At 58.2% G+C, this 17,410-nt stretch overlaps 1 protein-coding gene across 1 annotated transcript in view; it reads right to left on the reverse strand.

Annotated features, from left to right (window-relative positions):
• Positions 1–999: 999 nt before the first annotated feature.
• The window catches only part of PHF21B (PHD finger protein 21B), a 51,754-nt gene continuing 35,343 nt past the window's right edge, over positions 1,000–17,410 (reverse strand). The window contains exons 5-13 of the mRNA XM_070411281.1: positions 17,041–17,178; positions 9,662–9,713; positions 8,991–9,067; positions 8,586–8,640; positions 7,241–7,263; positions 5,484–5,642; positions 4,912–4,987; positions 4,557–4,660; positions 1,000–2,583 (exon numbers count right to left, since the gene is read on the reverse strand). Coding sequence (XP_070267382.1) covers positions 2,365–2,583; positions 4,557–4,660; positions 4,912–4,987; positions 5,484–5,642; positions 7,241–7,263; positions 8,586–8,640; positions 8,991–9,067; positions 9,662–9,713; positions 17,041–17,178 — 903 coding nt within the window. The 3' untranslated portion in view covers positions 1,000–2,364. The remainder of the gene's footprint in view (positions 2,584–4,556; positions 4,661–4,911; positions 4,988–5,483; positions 5,643–7,240; positions 7,264–8,585; positions 8,641–8,990; positions 9,068–9,661; positions 9,714–17,040; positions 17,179–17,410) is intronic.

Consider the following 17,410-nt stretch of genomic DNA (forward strand, 5'->3'; position numbering starts at 1 on the left):
GAGGCAGGAGCCGGGAGCCAGCAGCTCAGGCAGAACGCCAGAGGCGGGGGGAGGCCAGCCAAGGCGTTCAGAGGGCAGGCCGAGGCGCAGACCTGGGGCCTGCACGGCCCAATATTTAGGCAGAAGTCAGAGCCGTCACACTGTGACCCTGGGCCCACTGGAAGCAGGATGGCTTGTAGCTGACCCCTGCTGGGTGGGCTGTGCAGCCCTGTGCCCCCCTCCTCCCCTGTGTATAACTCAGACCTCCAGCGGGCAGTCACTTTGCATTGGATCCCCTGCTCTGGCCACAGCTGGACGCACAGGGGTGGCAGGCCTGGCCGAGCTGGGAGCCCGGTGCAGGGGTCTGGCTCCAGTTGGGCTGCTCTCGAGAGGCCACTGGTTAAGCCCCAGGTGGTTGTGGGGCCTTGTGTGCCCCGCTGCCCAGGAAGCAGCAAAAGCGGGTGATGACGATCCAGTGTGGCCAGCACCTCCCCGTGGCGCCTGGCCTGCTGGTTGTTACTGGCAACCATCAATTCTGGCCCTAACAGGCGCACCTGCCACCTCCTGGGGAGGGGTCAGCCTGTAGAGGGCGCCCTGAGCTCCCCTCCTCCCACCGCCGCGTGCTCCCAGGGCCTCTGGGCTGAGGCTGCAAACACAAACCACAGGGCTCTGCGATCATCAATCGAGTTTAATGCGTCGTACAGACGAACTACACGGGCAAATTGACGACGAACACTTGTCTCTATCCTTACTACCCACCGGACGGGCCTCCTGGGTCCGAAAAACTAAGTCTCAAGACACGTCAGCAGCTACCCCTCCCGGGTCCAACCTTTCACATCCTCCCATTACATTTCTTAAAGTTTAATTCAATCCACCCAAGAAGGAAACAAACCGAGAAAGAACCTGAAGACCTCGCATGGCGAGCCACGCGGGAATGCATAATCGGCGTCGACAGTAACCAATATAGAAGACGTGTGCCTCACAGTTCGCTTTGCTCATCGATAAAAGAATATAAAAATCTTGTTCAACCAGCGTTGAGTGTATTAAAATAGATCTGTATCGTACAACACAGTTTCTCCCGGAGTCGTGGCCAGGGCGGCAGGGGCCGGGGCAGCCTGCAGCTCGGACCAGCCTCCCTGCTCCGCGGGGCTGGGGCCGTGTGCGCACACGCACGCACGTGTTCAATGTAATTTGGCACCGTGTGATATGCTGGGGGTGGGAGCCCTGCGGCTCCCGGTGCTTTTGTTTGCTGTGCTAGGTCCCTGGGAACTGGAGGAGGGGGTGGGGGTGACACAGGAGCCCTTTAAGAGGCCAGCACACCCTCCAGGAGAGGGTGAGAGGTGCTCTGTCTCCAAAGGACACACCTCCCGAGGCCACGCCCCCTCCCCGCCCACCCTCGGGTGTCTCGGGGCCAGCGGCAGGCAGCGGAGGCCACTGTGAGCAGAGACAGACACTAAGCGTGCCCCCTTCACATTAAATATCTCACAATAAAACGCCACACAAAAACGTAGTCATTTTTTGGCATCGTGTCCGCACTGGCAAGAAACCAGGAGTAGAATACTTCATCGGCTCTTCGGAAGGAGAGAATAAAAGGCTTCCGCGGAAGTGGAATGGTTCCGCCCCAAACTGAAAACATGCGCCATGCCTCCCGCGCGGCTGCGGCGCCCTCTGGCCCAGAAACTCCAGGAGGAAAAGGCTCCCACAGCAAAATGAGCCCAAAGCATCCGCGAGAGGGAGGAGGCGCAGGAGAGGGCGCGTAGGGACTTGGGGGGCGCCGGGACTTGGGGGGCAGTGGCACTGGCGGGGAATGCAGCAGCACCCCCTTGAACGCAGAGTTTCAAGTCTAACAGCTGCTAATACTGACAGGTGGGCCTGGGCGTTCTGGAAGGCACGAGCACCCAGCCCTGGGCATGGCCCCCGTGCGGGAGGGCCCTGGCGTCCTACCTAGATTCGCTACCCACTCTGTCCAACTACCTGCTCTACTCGGCTACGTCTGCGCCCGGCTCCTCCCCACCGGACACGGGTCCTCAGGGGCTGGGGCACGCTGGCCCTCAGCGGGGCGCCCTGGCCCCTCACACTTCTGCACGAGGAGGTGTGGGGACAGCCGTGCTGCAAGCCGGAGGCCTGGGAGTCCCACCACAGCAGGCCGATGGCGCGCCCCACCTGAACGTGATGGGGTCCCGTCTGAACGTGGGGGGGGCTCCACCCCCACCCCCGGCTGGAGAGCTAGGACTCTCGCTCGCTCCACTGCCCTTCCTCCTGTCTTGTTCTGTCTGGTTCTGTTCTTGTCTGAAATTCACATTGTTCATGAGTTAAGGCTGACAGAACCCCGGTCTGTGGGCGGGTCCCAGTGACTCTCCGTGGGTGTGAAGACGGGCCTCGGAGTCAGTTGTGTCCCTGGGGGTGCTGGAGGGCCGCGTGCATGGCTGCTGCTGAGGGCTTGGTCCAGGGCCCGGCCAGCAGCGAGGCGGGGCTGGTGGTCGTCATGGTGACCTGGAGCATCTGCTCGCCCTGTATCAGTCTCAGGAGGGCCCGCAGGCGGTCCAAGGATGACTGGGTGCCCCTCTGCCGGGCCAGCAGGCTCATCTTCAGCTCCAGGCATTTCTGTTGGGGGTATGGGGCAGAGAGAAGGGTCTCAGAATTCAACTGTGCAGGCATCCTGGGCAGCACCCCTTCACACCCCCTCTCCCAAAGCGCTCCCTCCCCCTGCAGAGGCCTGAAAGCAACCAGGCAGAGAGCCTCACAAAAAGCAAGCGGCAGCGAAAAATGGAATTAAACAGCAGCCAGACACACAGTTTGTTTTAAACTTAGGGTTACAAATAGTGTGTGTGGGGGCGTGGGAACCTTCTGCTCACGCTGCAACGCCGCCTGCCACCACGCGTGCTCTCCGCTCCTGGAAGAAGCTCAGAGCCAGCTCCGGCCCAGCTGCGCAGCCGCACAAACCTTCAGACAACAGCCAGGTCCCTGCTCTGTCTCTTGCAGGCGGTATGCTTGCCTTTTTCTAGCCTGGATTTGTATCCTAGCAACACGGTGACAAGCGAAGGACTGATACCTCCACTTGGAGCTATTTGCTGCTTAGGCCAATAGCTTAAAATCCCTGAGACTGTGTCCAAAACTCTAAGATAGGAATAATCAGAGGGTGTGGCACTGCTTTTACCATCATTATCACCTCTAGCACCATCACCATCATCACCACCATCAACATCACCATCATCACCACCATCAACATCACCATCATCACCACTATCAACATCACCATCATCACCATCACCATCACCATCACCACCACCACCACCATCACCACCACCACCATCACCACGATCATCATCTCCAGGACCATCATCACCATCACGCCACCATCATCATCACCACCATCTCCATCACCACCACCATCATCACCATCATCATCACCATCTCCATCATCACCACCATCATCATCACCATCATCTCCATCACCACCACCATCACCATCACCATTATCACCATCACCACCATCATCATCACCACCATCTCCTTCACCACCACCACCATCATCATCACCATCATCTCCTTCACCACCACCATCATCTCCATCACCACCACCATCATCATCACCATCATCTCCATCACCACCATCACAACCATCATTATCATCATCACCATCACCACCACCACCATCACTACCATTACCATCATCTCCATCACCACCATCACAACCATCATTATCATCATCACCATCACCACCACCACCATCACTACCATTACCATCATCTCCATCACCACCATCACCACCACCATCACAACCATCATCATCATCACCATCACCACCACCACCATCATCACCATCATCACCACCATCATCATCACCACCATCTCCATCACCACCACCATCACCATCATCTCCATCACCAACACCATCATCACCATCATCTCCATCATCACCACCATCATCACCATCATCTCCATACCAACACCATCATTACCATCATCTCCATCATCACCACCATCATCACCATCATCTCCATCACCAACACCATCACCACCACCATCATCATCACCACCATCTCCATCACCACCACCATCATCATCACCATCATCATCACCATCATCTCCATCATCACCACCATCATCTCCATCACCAACACCATCATCACCATCATCTCCATCACCACCACCATCACAACCATCATCATCACCATCACCACCACCATCACAAACATCATCACCATCACCATCATCACCATCACCGCCACTATCACCACCACCATCACAACCATCGTCACCATCACCATCACCACCATCACCACATCTATCACCATTGTCCTATCACCACCCTGCAGCGGGGGGATCATTATGTCCACTTTGCACAACAGGACACTGGCTCTGAGACAGCCAGGGCCTTGCTCAGGTCACAGAGCTGAGGAGGAGCAGACTCAGATGCTCAGTTGCTTGATAACTGTCTATCGAGTGAGTCACCTCTGAATCGCTGCGTGATGCCGGCGAGTCTCCCTCCTCTGGGGCCTCAGTAACCAGACAGCAATGCTTTGGATCTACGTGGTTCTAGGGCAGCCCCACCCCACACCCCGAGCCCCGCGCACCTTCACGGCCGAGGCCAGGCGCCGGTCCCGCTCCTCCAGCTGCCGGTGCTCGCTCTGCAGCTGGCTGCCTCTCTGCAGCAGCTTTTGCTTCTCCTCTTCTTTGACTGGAGAGAGGGCCGGGCCGCGCCCAGGGGGGCAGGTCAGCAGTGGGACTCCGAGGTGTATGCCTACAGGCCACACCCTCCCACAGGAGCCCGTGGCCCTGGCTGGACGCATGGGGACCGGAAGGCCACCCTCCCAGCTACTGCCCTGCACGGCCCCATCCAGGGCCCTCTTTTCAGAGTTCCGGCCAGAACCGCCTCCGATGGGCCTGGAGGAGGAGAGATGGGAGCAGGTGCCCTTGCCCGAGTCCTACCTGTCTTGTGGGTGACGTAGGAGCGCACGATGGCCAGCATCCCGGTCCAGGGCACAGCTTCGTCTTTCTTTAAGGCCTGCAGGGCAGAGGGGACCTGAGCCGGCAGCCAGGTGGGGACCCGCCACACCCCGAGTATGGGACCCTGGGGAGGCACGCGCACTCTGAGCTGCAGGTTCCTCAGCCGGGACCAGGGATGGGGCCGTCCCGGTGTGGGGTCTGGGTCCCAGGGGCTGCTGGGTGAGGGTAGGATCTGCTTGTCACCAGGGCCTCAAACAGGGCCTGGCACAATCAGGGCTGAATTCTTCTTCGGTGAAAGAATAAATAAATGAGCACTTGTCTTGTTCCCATGTCCTGGGACCCGAGAGCAGCGGGGACAAAGCCGGGACCCAGGGAGGCCCTACCATCATGCTGGAGTGGGAAACTGCCCCCGCAGAACGCTGTGACCCTGGGCAGGCACAATGCAGGGGCCTGTTCGACAACCAGCCCCCCCCACGCCCCCTGCCTCCCCATCGGCACCCTCTGCAGGGACCACCCGGAAGCACAGGTTTGCTCAGGCGAACCGACCCCCATACCTTCTGCTGGCACTTGGGGCACACCCACACGCCCTTGGGTGCTGTCTTGAGGGGCGGGTCCAGGCAGCCGAGGTGGTAGGCCCCCGGGCAGGTGCCGCAGGGCTGCAGGTCGGCCCCTCTCTGGCAGGCCGTGCAGTGTTCATCGTGGGCGATCTCACTCTGGAAGAGGAGGAGGCCAGAGGTGAGCGCCGTCTCAGCAGCTGCCACCCTACCTGCTTGAGACCCAGCCACGTTCAGTGGCTCTGGGAGGAGGGAGGGGCTGGACGGGACCGGGAGGGGCAGCAGGGTCATGGCACCCGCGGCATTTAGCAGGGTCACCGAATGCTCGCTGGGCATGGAGTGGCCCCAGTGTCCCGATCCTTCCACCCGAGACAGGACTCCAGGTGAGGGGGCGGGCAGGGGGTCCTGCTGCGAGGCTGGGAAACAGCCCCCTCGGGTCTGCATTGTACCAGGGGCGCCTGTCGGGGGGCGGGGAGGGGGCTGTGCGCATGTCACTCCTCGCAGTCCTCTTACAGCTCCAGGTCTACCTGGCGGCTCCTCCATCTCCACAGCCGTCCCGTGGTTGGTGGGAGGACTCGGCAGGGAAGGCACACACAGCACCGCCGGGTAGGAACCAGGGGAGGTTAGCTACCCCTCCTCACAAAGGTCATCTGCAGTCACCTTCAGTCTCTACTCACACACCTCCAGGGCCGGGAGCTCACTGCCTCTCAAGCCTAGGCTCGCTCTGAGAGTGAGGAGTCGTTCATAACCAAACCCCGTGACCTGCACAATCTGCGTGATCTCCCCCCACCCAAGTGAAACCCTCCCCCGCACCTTATGTCTGTTCTCTACCCACATTAGCACCTGCAGACTCGGAAGGGACAGAGGGCTCTCACCAGGGATGAGCCGTGCCACCAGGACACCGACGCCCACGGCTGCCCTCACCTCTACTTTCAGTTCAAGGACCCAGAGAGGGTGAGCTGCTTGCCCGAGGTCACACAGCGAGCAGGGGTGGAACCAGGACGAGCATCTGGGTCTCCTACCTCGAAACCAAGGCCCCTCCCGCACTGGGGGCTCTGCGGGGGCGGGGCTCGGGCTCGAGGCACCTGCCGTCCCCACGCCTGCACGGCTGGGCACGGGGCGGCTGCGGACAAACGCGCCAGGCCCACCGGCCCGATCACGACAGTGCAGGCTCATTGTGGCAAACGGCACAGCGTGAGCGGAGTTCACACCGTCACCTATTGTTTCTCGGCGGCTTGATCCTTACAGGCACGTAGGGACTGGAGGCCTCTTAGAATAAGATCGGAAACATACAGAGAAACACCAGATAAATTCTGAGCCAGGCCTTTGGATGAGGTCCCAGCCAGCCAATGCTCTGGGGGACTGGGGACTCACAGGACCACAGAAAGGTGGGTGTCTGGGCAAGACCCTGCGGTGTAACCCCTCAGGGTGGGCGGTGAGCACACAGTGAGGCCAGGCAGAGACAGGAAGAGCCCAATGGTACCCAGGCCTTCATGGCTCCCGGGTCCCCACGTCCTCAGCACGGAGCAGAGAGGGCTCCAGCCTGAACCGGCGGGCTGCCCCCTGCAGTGCTGCCCCCTGCTGGGCAGGCTGGGAAGCGGACGGGGCAAAGCTCTGGGCACCAAGGGCAGAGCCCAAAGGCCCTTTGCTCCGCCCCAGGGCAGCAGGACACTGGGCCCTCACCTTTGCCAGGAGAGATCCCACCTGGACGGGAAAGCATGCCCCACCCCCTGGGTATGAAGAAAGGGGACACATACCTTCCAGCAGGGGTCCTCATTGGCTGGCACAGGGAGGAAGGGCGAGAACATGTTAGTGGGCATCTGGGGAACACCAATCAGGACTGGAGTCCATGAGGCCCAGTGTGGCCAGGTTCTCACCCAGGGCATGATGGGAGCGTTATAGGCCCCAGTGACAGCTGGTTCTCACCCAGGGCATGATGGGAGCATTACAGGCCCCAGTGACAGCTGGTTCTCACCCAGGGCATGATGGGAGCGTTATAGGCCCCAGTGACAGCTGGTTCTCACCCAGGGCATGATGGGAGCGTTATAGGCCCCAGTGACAGCTGGTTCTCACCCAGGGCATGATGGGAGAATCACAGAATCACAGGCCCCAGTGTGGCCAGGTTCTCACCCAGGGCATGATGGGAGTAAGGGTTTCTGCCCTGGTCACGGCAAGGACCCGCCACGGACCAGGCTCGTCGTGGCCCGAGTTCTGGAGGAGCAGGGCAGCCGGGAGCGTAGGGGGAGGGAAGCATCGCTCCAGTGGGAATACGGGACTCACTCTGGACTCCTCTGTTGCCCGTAACACACTCATTGCAGTGAGTGACGCCAAGCACACGTCTTAATGACCAAGCCGGGCTGCAGACGCCACCAGCGGGGGAGGCCCTGCTTCATGTGCACACTCCACAGCGAACAAAGCGCTGTCATGCTCACCCCTGTGCCACTGTCCTCACGGCCCATTTGACACTCCAGTAAACCAAGGCCCAGGAGGTGGCGACGTGTCAAAGGTCAGAGTCCCAAGTGGAGGCAGGTCGTTTCCTGCCCAAGGACTTGTTCTCTAAGTGGGAATGAAGGGCACCCTCCTGGTGGGTGTTGTGACTGTGGATGTGTTTGTGGAGGCTGGTTCCTTGGCCCCGAGGTCCTGGAGTGGGCAGGGCTGGCAGAGGGGGGCAGGGCCCATGCATCCTGGGGTGAAGGCCTGGGCCAGGTCCCAGCCTGCCAGTGCCCTGAGGTGCAGAAGGATCCCAAGGCCCCGGGGGAGGTCTGGTCCAGGCCACAGCGAGTCATCGAGGCAGGGCCGGGCCGAGGACTCCAGGTTCCCACGTGCTGCCCAGGCAGCTCATGAGGGCGTGTGAGGCACCTGGCCAGCTGCCTGGTGGGGAGGAGAGGCTCTCTCCAGAGCTGTGTGGTGGCAAGTGGCACCTGGGCAGGGCCACAGAGCAGAGGCCAGGAAGCACTGGCTGCAGGTGCAGGTGCTGGGGAGGGGCGGGGGGGAGTGAGGGCCCCTCCTGGCACTGGGTCCTCACCCCGACCCACGTCAGCTCTGTGGTGCGCGGGTCCTGCCGCAGTGGCCGTGGGCACCACGGGGCCTGGCCCTGCTCACCTCGTGCCGTGAGGAACAGGGGGCTGTTCAGGTAGCTGGACGCCAGCCGCTTCCTCTGCAGGGACAGAAAACAAGACAAAACCACCGTCAGGGAGCCCTCCTCAGGCTGCAATCCCTGCCCGGGCTCACCAACAGCCCCCACCCAGGCTCTGGGCCCCACTGGATACCCGGGAGGCAGACACGGGAACAGGCCCAGGGACGCAGGGCCGGGCAGAGGGGGTGGGCGGGGGCCTGTCCCTCACCAGGGCGGAGTGGTCCCCGCTCCCTGTGGGGACGTCCGTCCCACTAGGAAGGACATGTGAGGACCCACACGGGGCAAATCAGTAACAGAGCAGGATGGCTGACCGGGAGGGCGGGTGAGGGGGGCCAGCCGGAGCCTCCCTCCCTGCGGGAAGGCGGCCTCACCTCGGTCTCCAGGAGGCCGCTGTAGGCGGGGTTGGCGGTGCTTCTCCGCTTCCGCTCCTGGCGTTTGCTCTGGATTTCTGCAAGGCAGACGCCGCGTTACCATCCTTCCCGCCCAGGAGCCATCACGGCCCCGCCCGTCACACAGCCTGTCTGCACAGCACCGATGCCCGGTGCCGGGAGCAGGCTGGGGTCTCCAGGCATCGTTCCCACTCCCCCCCACCCCGCCCCGAGAGGCAGGACACGCCCACTGGGCTTAGGCTGAGAGGACGGTTGGCAGGGAGGTGGCAGGTGTCCGGGATCCAGGCACTCACTCGGCTCAGGGCCCCATGGGCCATCACCCAGCCTGAGGCTGTCTCTCTTAGGACCCTGCACACCGGGTGCCTCTGGGCAGATGCTGGCCTGGCTGAGCCGCACCGGGAGGCAAAGGGCTCCCGGGGTCAGTCCTATAGCTCAGGTGGCCTCGCCCCCCGAAGCCCCAGGCACGGAGCCTTCCAAGAGGCCTGGGCTGGCCGCCGTGGCTGGCACTGGGGCGGGCCTCCCAGAAGCTGGTTCACCCTCGGGCGCTACCCTCTGACCAGGGGGACTGAGACCCACTGCTCCGGGCTGATTCCAGCAGACCACCCGCCCCCTGTCATTAGGGCCAGTCCCAGCTGTCCTGCTGCGGACCTCACCTTCCAGGTGCTCCGTGGTAACCAGGCCCAGCGCCACCATGAAGGCGATTTTCTGAGGGGAGGAAACAGAAGTGTTACCTCGACTTCATCATTGATCCATCCATCCATTCATTCATTCATTCATCCATCCATTCATTCATCCATCCATCCATTCATTCATCATTCACTCATTCTACAGGCATTGCTCAGACCCGTATGCCCTGGCTCCTCACTGTGTGTCTCCTTAGCTTTAACCTAATGGACTTTCTCTGTCCTGGGACCCCACCCAAGACCCACGTGACATTTAGTCCTCACGCCTCCTCAGCTGCTCTGGGATGTGAGCTTCTCAGCAGCCCTCGTTTCTATGGCCTTGATGGTTGTGAGGGCAGGGACTCTGCAGGCAGCCCCTCCACTGGGATTTGCCTGATGAGGTTCTCAGGGCTATAGCGGGGTTGTGGGTTGGGGAAGAAGACACAGAGGAAATGCCTTCTCATTAAGTCCTGTCGGGGACGTGCTGTCCACTGGCCAGTGATGCTGACTGGGCACCTGGCTCAAGTGCTCCTGGCAGGGTTCCCACCGGGACCTTCCCGTCACCCCATCACCCCGTCCCCCCGCCCTTATTTATTTATTTTTTTGGCTAACCCTCACCTGAGGATATTTTTCCATTGATTTTTAGAGAGAGTGGAAAGGAGGAGGAAAGACACAAAGAGAGAAATATCGATGTGAGAGAGACATCGATTAGTTGCCTCTGGCATGCACCCCAACCACCCCAACTAGGCTGGGATAGAGCCTGCAACCGAGGTATGTGCCCTTAACGGGAATGGAACCTCGAGACCCTTCAATCTGTAGGCCAGCCATGGGCAAACTATGGCCCGCGGGCCGGATCCGGCCCGTTTGAAATGAATAAAGCTAAAAAAAAAAAAAAAAAAAAAAAGACCGTACCCTTTTATGTAATGATGTTTACTTTGAATTTATATTAGTTCACACAGACACTCCATCCATGCTTTTGTTCCGGCCCTCCGGTCCAGTTTAAGAACCCATTGTGGCCCTCGAGTCAAAAATTTTGCCCACCCCTGCTGTAGGCCAACACTATCCACTGAGCTAACCTGCGAAGGCCGCCCCGCCCTCTGTGGGAGGAGGTCTCCGTGCACAGCCCACGCCCCCGGAGTTGGGCATTCCTGGGGCTTTGGGCGCCATGTAGACTTTTTAAAAATTGTATGTGGTGGAATTTATGAATATTTTCCTTTGTGGTGTTTGGATTTTTGAATCTTGGCTAGAGATTGAGGTTATAAAGCAAGTCGACTGTGTTTTATTTCAGTACCTACAGTTCACATTTTACATTTAGGTTTCGGATCCACCTGGAATTTATCTGAGAATAAGGGAATCAATGGGCATATTTACTGGGATGATGTCAAAATTATAAATGAACTTAGGGCACAACGATAACTTTATATAATACTAATATTTCCCATCCAAACCACGGTGCGCCTCTATTCTTTTTGTCTTCGGGGGCTTTAAACTTTCAAGTGGGTGTTGGATATTTTATTATGATTATTCCTAGGCATTTAATCTTCTTGTTGCTATTGTAAAAGGGATTGTCCATAAAGTTTTGTACATTAATATTACACCCGCCACCACGCCGAATTCTCTTAGTGCAGTGGTTCTCAACCTTCCTAATGCCGCAACCCTTTAATACAGTTCCTCATGGTGTGGGGACCCCCAACCATAAAATTATTTTCGTTGCTACTTCATAACTGTAATTTTGCTACTGTTATGAATCGTCATGTAAATATCTGATATGCAGGATGTCTTTTCATTGTGACAAATTGAACACAATTAAAGCATAGTGACTAGTCACAAAAACAGTATGTAATTATATATGTGTTTTCCGATGGTCTTAGGCGACCCCTGTGAAAGGGTCGTTCGACCCCCCAAAGGAGTCTCGACCCATAGGTTGAGAACCGCTGTCTTAGTGTCTGTGGGAGTTTTTCATCCATTCTCTTGGGTTTTCTACATCATTTCAAACAGTGACTGCTCATCTTCTCTAAGTTTTACTTCTCTGCTGTTAAAAAGACTTCTCCTCAACTTGCCAGCTGTCAGTGATATTCTCTGATTCACTTTAAGTCCCAACTACGACAGACAAGACCATCTCACCGTTGATTCCACCTCCCACCTTCTCTCCCTCCTCCTCTCAACTGTGCTCAGCTGAGCCTTGGCCGATCACTGGAGCAGGCAACATTTAAACCGCCGACATCCTTATCCCGTTTCGGCTTTCCTCTGCAGTTAATTAAAGGTGCCGCCTCAGTGTTGGTGCCAAAGTGGCCCCGGCTGCTTGGGGTCAACTGAGGTTGAGTCTGTAGTAGTTTCTCCTGAAGGGCTCATGGGAGCCCATCTCCCGAGTTCTTGGCAGATTTAAAACGTTTTTGCAGCCCTGGCAGGGTAGCTCAGCTGATAAGAGCATCATCCTGATACACCAAGGTTGCAGGTTCGATTCCCGGTCAGAGCACACACAAGAATCAACTAATGAATGCATAAATAAGTGGAATGACAAAAATCAATGTTTCTCCCTCTCTCTCTCCCCCTTCCTCCCTTTCTAAAATCAATAAATAAAATTTTTTTTAAAACCCACAAACGTTTTTGTAGCCCGGCCTGTGTGGCTCAGTGGTTGAACGTTGACCTATGAACCAGGAGGTCATGGTTCGGTTCCTGGTCAGGGCCTATGCCCAAGTTGTGGGCTCACTCCCTCTCTCATCATTGATGCTTCTACCTTTCTCTCCCTCCTCTCCCTTCCTCTCTGAAATCAATAAAAATATATTTTTTTTTAATTTTTGTAGCCTCTCCACTTGAAGGCCAGCCCAGCTGGGCGGACAGTCCTGGGCTCTGTCGCTCGGCTGTGTGCTGAAGTTCAGTGCTGCGTGGACAGGTCCGGAGCCAGCCTGGCCGTCTCCCTCTGAAGTCACTGGATCAGGACCCTCTCCCTTCCATTGAAGGTCTGTGCCTTTCCTGGGCCATGTCTCCACGCGGACTGACCATTTCCCCTTGTGCCCAGCGTGGTCATTCCATGTGCAAACCAAATGCTTTCATAAACGTTTGTGGATTGTACTTCAAAATCACCGAAGCATCCCACACCAAGAACAGTGGGTCCCCACACCCCAATCCCGTAAGAGGTGCGCCCGGGTTAATGCAAGTCTAATGACATGACGAAGGGGCCACAGAGCTGCTGCAGTGGGAACGGGGTCCAGGCTGCAGGGCAGTGCCCCCTGGTTTCCATATCACTTCTGGGCCCTGTGGCTGACTGGACAGTGGCAGGGCCTCTGGGAACCCCCAGGACCGGCACCGCTTCACTGGCTGGATCTGGGAAGTCTGGGCTGGGCGAACACCAGGCCCTCGGGGCCCATGCTCCTGCTTCCACACTCAGCCTCCCCTGCCTCCCACAGGAGATAACTTCCATGCTCATCTGAGGACAGGTAACAGGCAGCTCGCAGGAGCCACCTGCCTACGTGTAATATTCTAATTCGCATCACCGCGGGGACTGTTGGGGTTTGACTGTATTTATCTTGCTCCACCGTCCTGGTGTCCGCCTTCCCATTCTCCAATTATCTGTGTACCTTCTTTGCATGTCTTCTGTAGGTACCACTTTCTAATGTTCAAAAACTCATTCTTCCTGTTCCATTTGTATAATTTCCTCCCTTCTGCCCGCGTTGTCCCTCGCTGTGTCTCCTGCCACGTCTATGGTACCCTCTGCTCATCCAGTTATGCATTTATTTCTGTGATAGTTTTTATTATTTTTCCTAAATAATTCCAGCTCAGGTTTCATGGTCTCCAGTCCTTTGGCCATTTAGCCTCCTCTCCCCTCAGTCCTCGGGTTCCAGCTTTGCAGTTTCCTTCTTGGCGGTGATGAGTTTGTTCATCCTTTCTTTTCACTTCCTTTCCTGTCTTCAATTACTGCTTCTTCCCCTCCCCCAGCCCTTCTCCCGTGCAACGGAAGCTCTGGTTTCCCGCCCTCCTGGCTCTTTCCTGCTTCTACACGCACCCACAGTGAGTGTGTTTTTAACTTTGCGTCTGTTCTGCACCTGCAGGGACAATTCCCAAGCAGCACTATCTCCATCCTGCCTGCTTCTTTTAGTTTGTTTTTCTTTCCTTTCTGTTGTTGTTGTGTTTTTTTCTTTTTCTCTTTGTGTCTGGTTCTTTTTATTTCCACTAATCACCATGTTTTCATTACCAGATTTTGCAATAATGTTCGTATTCATCTGATCTTGTTCCAAGTGTTGATTTATTGTCATTCCCAGCATTAGGGCTCTTCCTGTGTTTTAGAATTCCGTCTACAGACTCGTTTGGGGCACAAGTCCTTTTTTTTCCTGTTAATTTTATTTTTCACTTTTTCTCCCTCCTGCTTAACCTTCCCTTCCCAGTTTGTAATTGACTGGGCCTCCTCCCCTCCCCGCCCCCTCCCACCACCCCCCCCCCCCAAGTGCAGCTGTGACCCCAGGCTCAGACTGGCTCCCGTACAAGCAGAGTAGCCTGGTTCTATCCCTCTCTCGCCCGAAGAACTTTGGGGACTCACTGTCGCACGTGAGCTGCCCCCCTCCTGGTCCCCTCTGAGCCTGGAGCCCAGGTGTCCTGCTCCAGCTGGAGTCTGGACACAGCCACGCCTTTGTCCCCACCTAGGTTTTATCTGTTGTTGCTGTGGGTCTGCGGATGGGGACACCCAAGAGTAATCCTGATGGCATGTACGTGGATGAATTCCAAGAAGGGAGTGACTTCCTTATTTCTGAGAGGTCCTCTAGCTGCAGAGTGAACGGACAGGGAGGAGCCCATCTAGGGCCAGGGAGACCCAGCCGGGGAGAGACGGGCAGATGGGGCCTTGGCAGCAGGGCTGGTGTGGAGGGGCAGCATCTGAGCGCACGGGCGTGGCCCAGAGGCGGCCGGGCTGGGGATTCGGTCAGGGCCTCCCGGGGCTGGCCCTGCTCTGGCTGGCTCTGTGCAGGGCACACGGTGGTTCGAGGGTGGCCAGCTCGGTCAGATGATGCCGGAGGCCAGGACAACGGGTGGCCTCATGCACTTAACCGGGACTGCGCGTGCACAGGTTCGAAGGCGCCACGGCTGCTCCGAGCCCTCTTTAAAAAGAAACCTTGACAGGATTTTTATACCGAGACCCGCTGTAATTGCAAGTTCTATTGAAGCCATTACATGTATTTATGATAATTATGTAGTTAGATGTAATTATACTAATTGTATAAATGCGCAATAATCGACTAAGATAACTTTGAGAGAACAAAGAATCCACCCTGAAAGCCCTCCCGAAGGTTAAGAGTGTGCAAGACCCACGGGGGACAGAGGGGTGCTCGTGGGAGCCTGGCTCCGAGCCAGACCCAGAGCTCAGGGTGCAGCAAGTGCTGGGAGTGCTCACCCGTTGCCATGGAAACGAAATGACTGTCTCTCAAGATAAAATTGGGCCTGGGGCCACCGAGGAGTCTTGGTTCCAGGTCGGCCCGGATGAATCCCCGCAGGCTTTGTGGACATGCAGGCCACGATCACGTCCCTCTCCTGCTCAAAGCTATGCCATGGCTCCCTCGTACCCAGGAATGAAGTTCCACCGCGGCAGCCGGCGTCAGGGCTCCAGGCTAGGGCTCTGGTCCACTGAGCCCGGCTGCGGAACCGTCCGTGCAGGGGGCACACACCGGCTGACTCCCGCCGGCATGCGGTTGCCCAGGCAGCACCTTCTCCCTGACTCGCCCTCCCTCTTGCCTCCCGCCCCTCTGCTGAGACCCTGCCTGTTCCTCCGGACCCTGCTGGTCACGCCCCTCGTGCGCCCAGCCCTCGGGTCCTCCCAGGTGGAAGCCGGCCCTCTCCCTGCACCTCAGAGTCTGAACGGGTCCCTCTCCTGTGACGCCTGCATCTGTTAACCCACGTCCCGAGGCCGTGCCTGTCTGCCGGCAGGTGAGTGTCCCTGGGGCCAGGACACGTCCGCCCTTGACCGGGCCCCACCGTCAGCACCGAGCCTGGCGTGAGTCACGCTCCCGAATAACTGATCGCACTGAGATGACTTCTCATAATAAAGACATGGGTAACAATAATCCTAAGGAGCTGTGGGAGCCCAAGGGCCTCTCCTCCCCGCTGGGCTGGGTGGTCAGGGGACGCTGCCTGGGGAGACAGTGTCTGAAGGCAACGTGCGATAAATGGGAGTTCGGCGGGGACAGAAAGGGGGCCAGGCGGGCAGGCACGTGGGAAAGGCCCAGGACGCGAGCAGCAGCACAAGGGCCCTCACCTGCTGTGACCCAGAGCCGCTGCCTCTCCCACCTCCATCGGTGCAGGTGGCATTAGGAGGGGCAGTGAGAGCCCGTCCTCCTTCCTCCTTCCGCAGGGTTTGGGGGGGGGGGGGAGGGGCGGGTGCTATGTACAATTTCTGGAAAGTTCTATGGGCACCTTTAGGAGACATCAGCACCTCCCGCACCAGCCTTGGGCAGTGGTTGACTTCCCAGGCACTCGAGAGTCCTGTTCTGCCCGCCTTCAGGCACTCGTGATTGGAAACGGGCAGAGAGAAGAGCCGTGATTGGTCACAGCAGAGAGAGCCGTGATTGGTCACCGGCATAGAGAAGTACCATGATTGGTCACAGCAGAGAGAGCCGTGATTGGTCACGGGCAGAGAGACGAGCCATGATTGGTCACAGCAGAGAGAAGAGCCGTAATTGGTCACAGCATAGAGAAGGGCCGTGACTGGTCACAGCAGAGAGAGCCGTGATTGGTCACAGGCACAGAGAGGAACCATGATTGGTCACGGGCAGAGAAAAGAGCCATGATTGGCCACGGGCAGAGAGAAGAGCCATGATTGGTCACGGGCAGAGAGAAGAGCCATGATTGGTCACGGGCAGAGAGAAGAGCCATGATTGGTCACAGCAGAGAGAAGAGCCATGATTGGTCACGGGCAGAGAGAAGAGCCGTGATTGGTCACAGCAGAGAGAAGAGCCGTGATTGGCCACGGGCAGACTGAAGAGCCGTGATTGGTCAGAGCAGAGAGAAGAGCCGTGATTGGTCAGAGCAGAGAGAAGAGCCACGGCTGCTTTAGAGCCAGGGCTTCGGCCAGAGGGCAGCAGAGTCCTAAGGGCGGGAACACAGAGGGGCCAGGGCTGTAGGGCTCGGTGGTGGGTGACCGTGGACTCATGGCCAGGAGAGAAGCCGCACCTCCCACCTCACAGACGGGACGGAGGGGTTCGCCCGTCACACCCGGGAGCCAGCAGCAGCGGTGCAGACTCAGGCAGCAGGTTCCAGCCCCGGGCCGGCCACTCAGCCTGCGCTCAGCGCCCCACTCGGAGCCCCCACTGCACAGGGCGGCGGGGGTTTGTCAGCTGCCTCCGTGAGGCCCTCCCACCCCACAGCCGTCCCCGGGCCACAGCGCCTACCTCGGGGTTCTCCTGGCTCGGGGGCCGGGCTTCCTTCCTCTTGGAGGCCTGAGCTCCCTGAGACGGCTCCTCCGTGGGCGGCCGCGACTCGGCCTTGCTCTCGGGTTGGGTCTGCACTTGAGGCTGAATGATGATGACCTGGAAGGTAAGGCGCAGGGAGGGGGGTGAAGGGGTGCTGGGGGGGTAGAAGGGGTGAGGGTGGGAGGGAGGGAAGCGGGAGGGGGAGCTGGGAGGTCCGGGGGAAGCCTGGGGGAGCAGGCCCTGGAGTGGCAGGATCACGGGGGGAGGCTTGCACGGAGCTTGCAGGCTGTGGCAGGGCGTGTGCCTCCACAGCCCCTCCGCCGTGAGGATGGTCTGCAGGGGAACGGGC

This window comes from Myotis yumanensis, unplaced genomic scaffold (assembly GCF_028538775.1).
Source record: "Myotis yumanensis isolate MYYU_CA2020_CCGP unplaced genomic scaffold, mMyoYum1.0.hap1 SCAF_3, whole genome shotgun sequence".
NCBI classification, from domain to species: Eukaryota; Metazoa; Chordata; class Mammalia; order Chiroptera; family Vespertilionidae; genus Myotis; species Myotis yumanensis.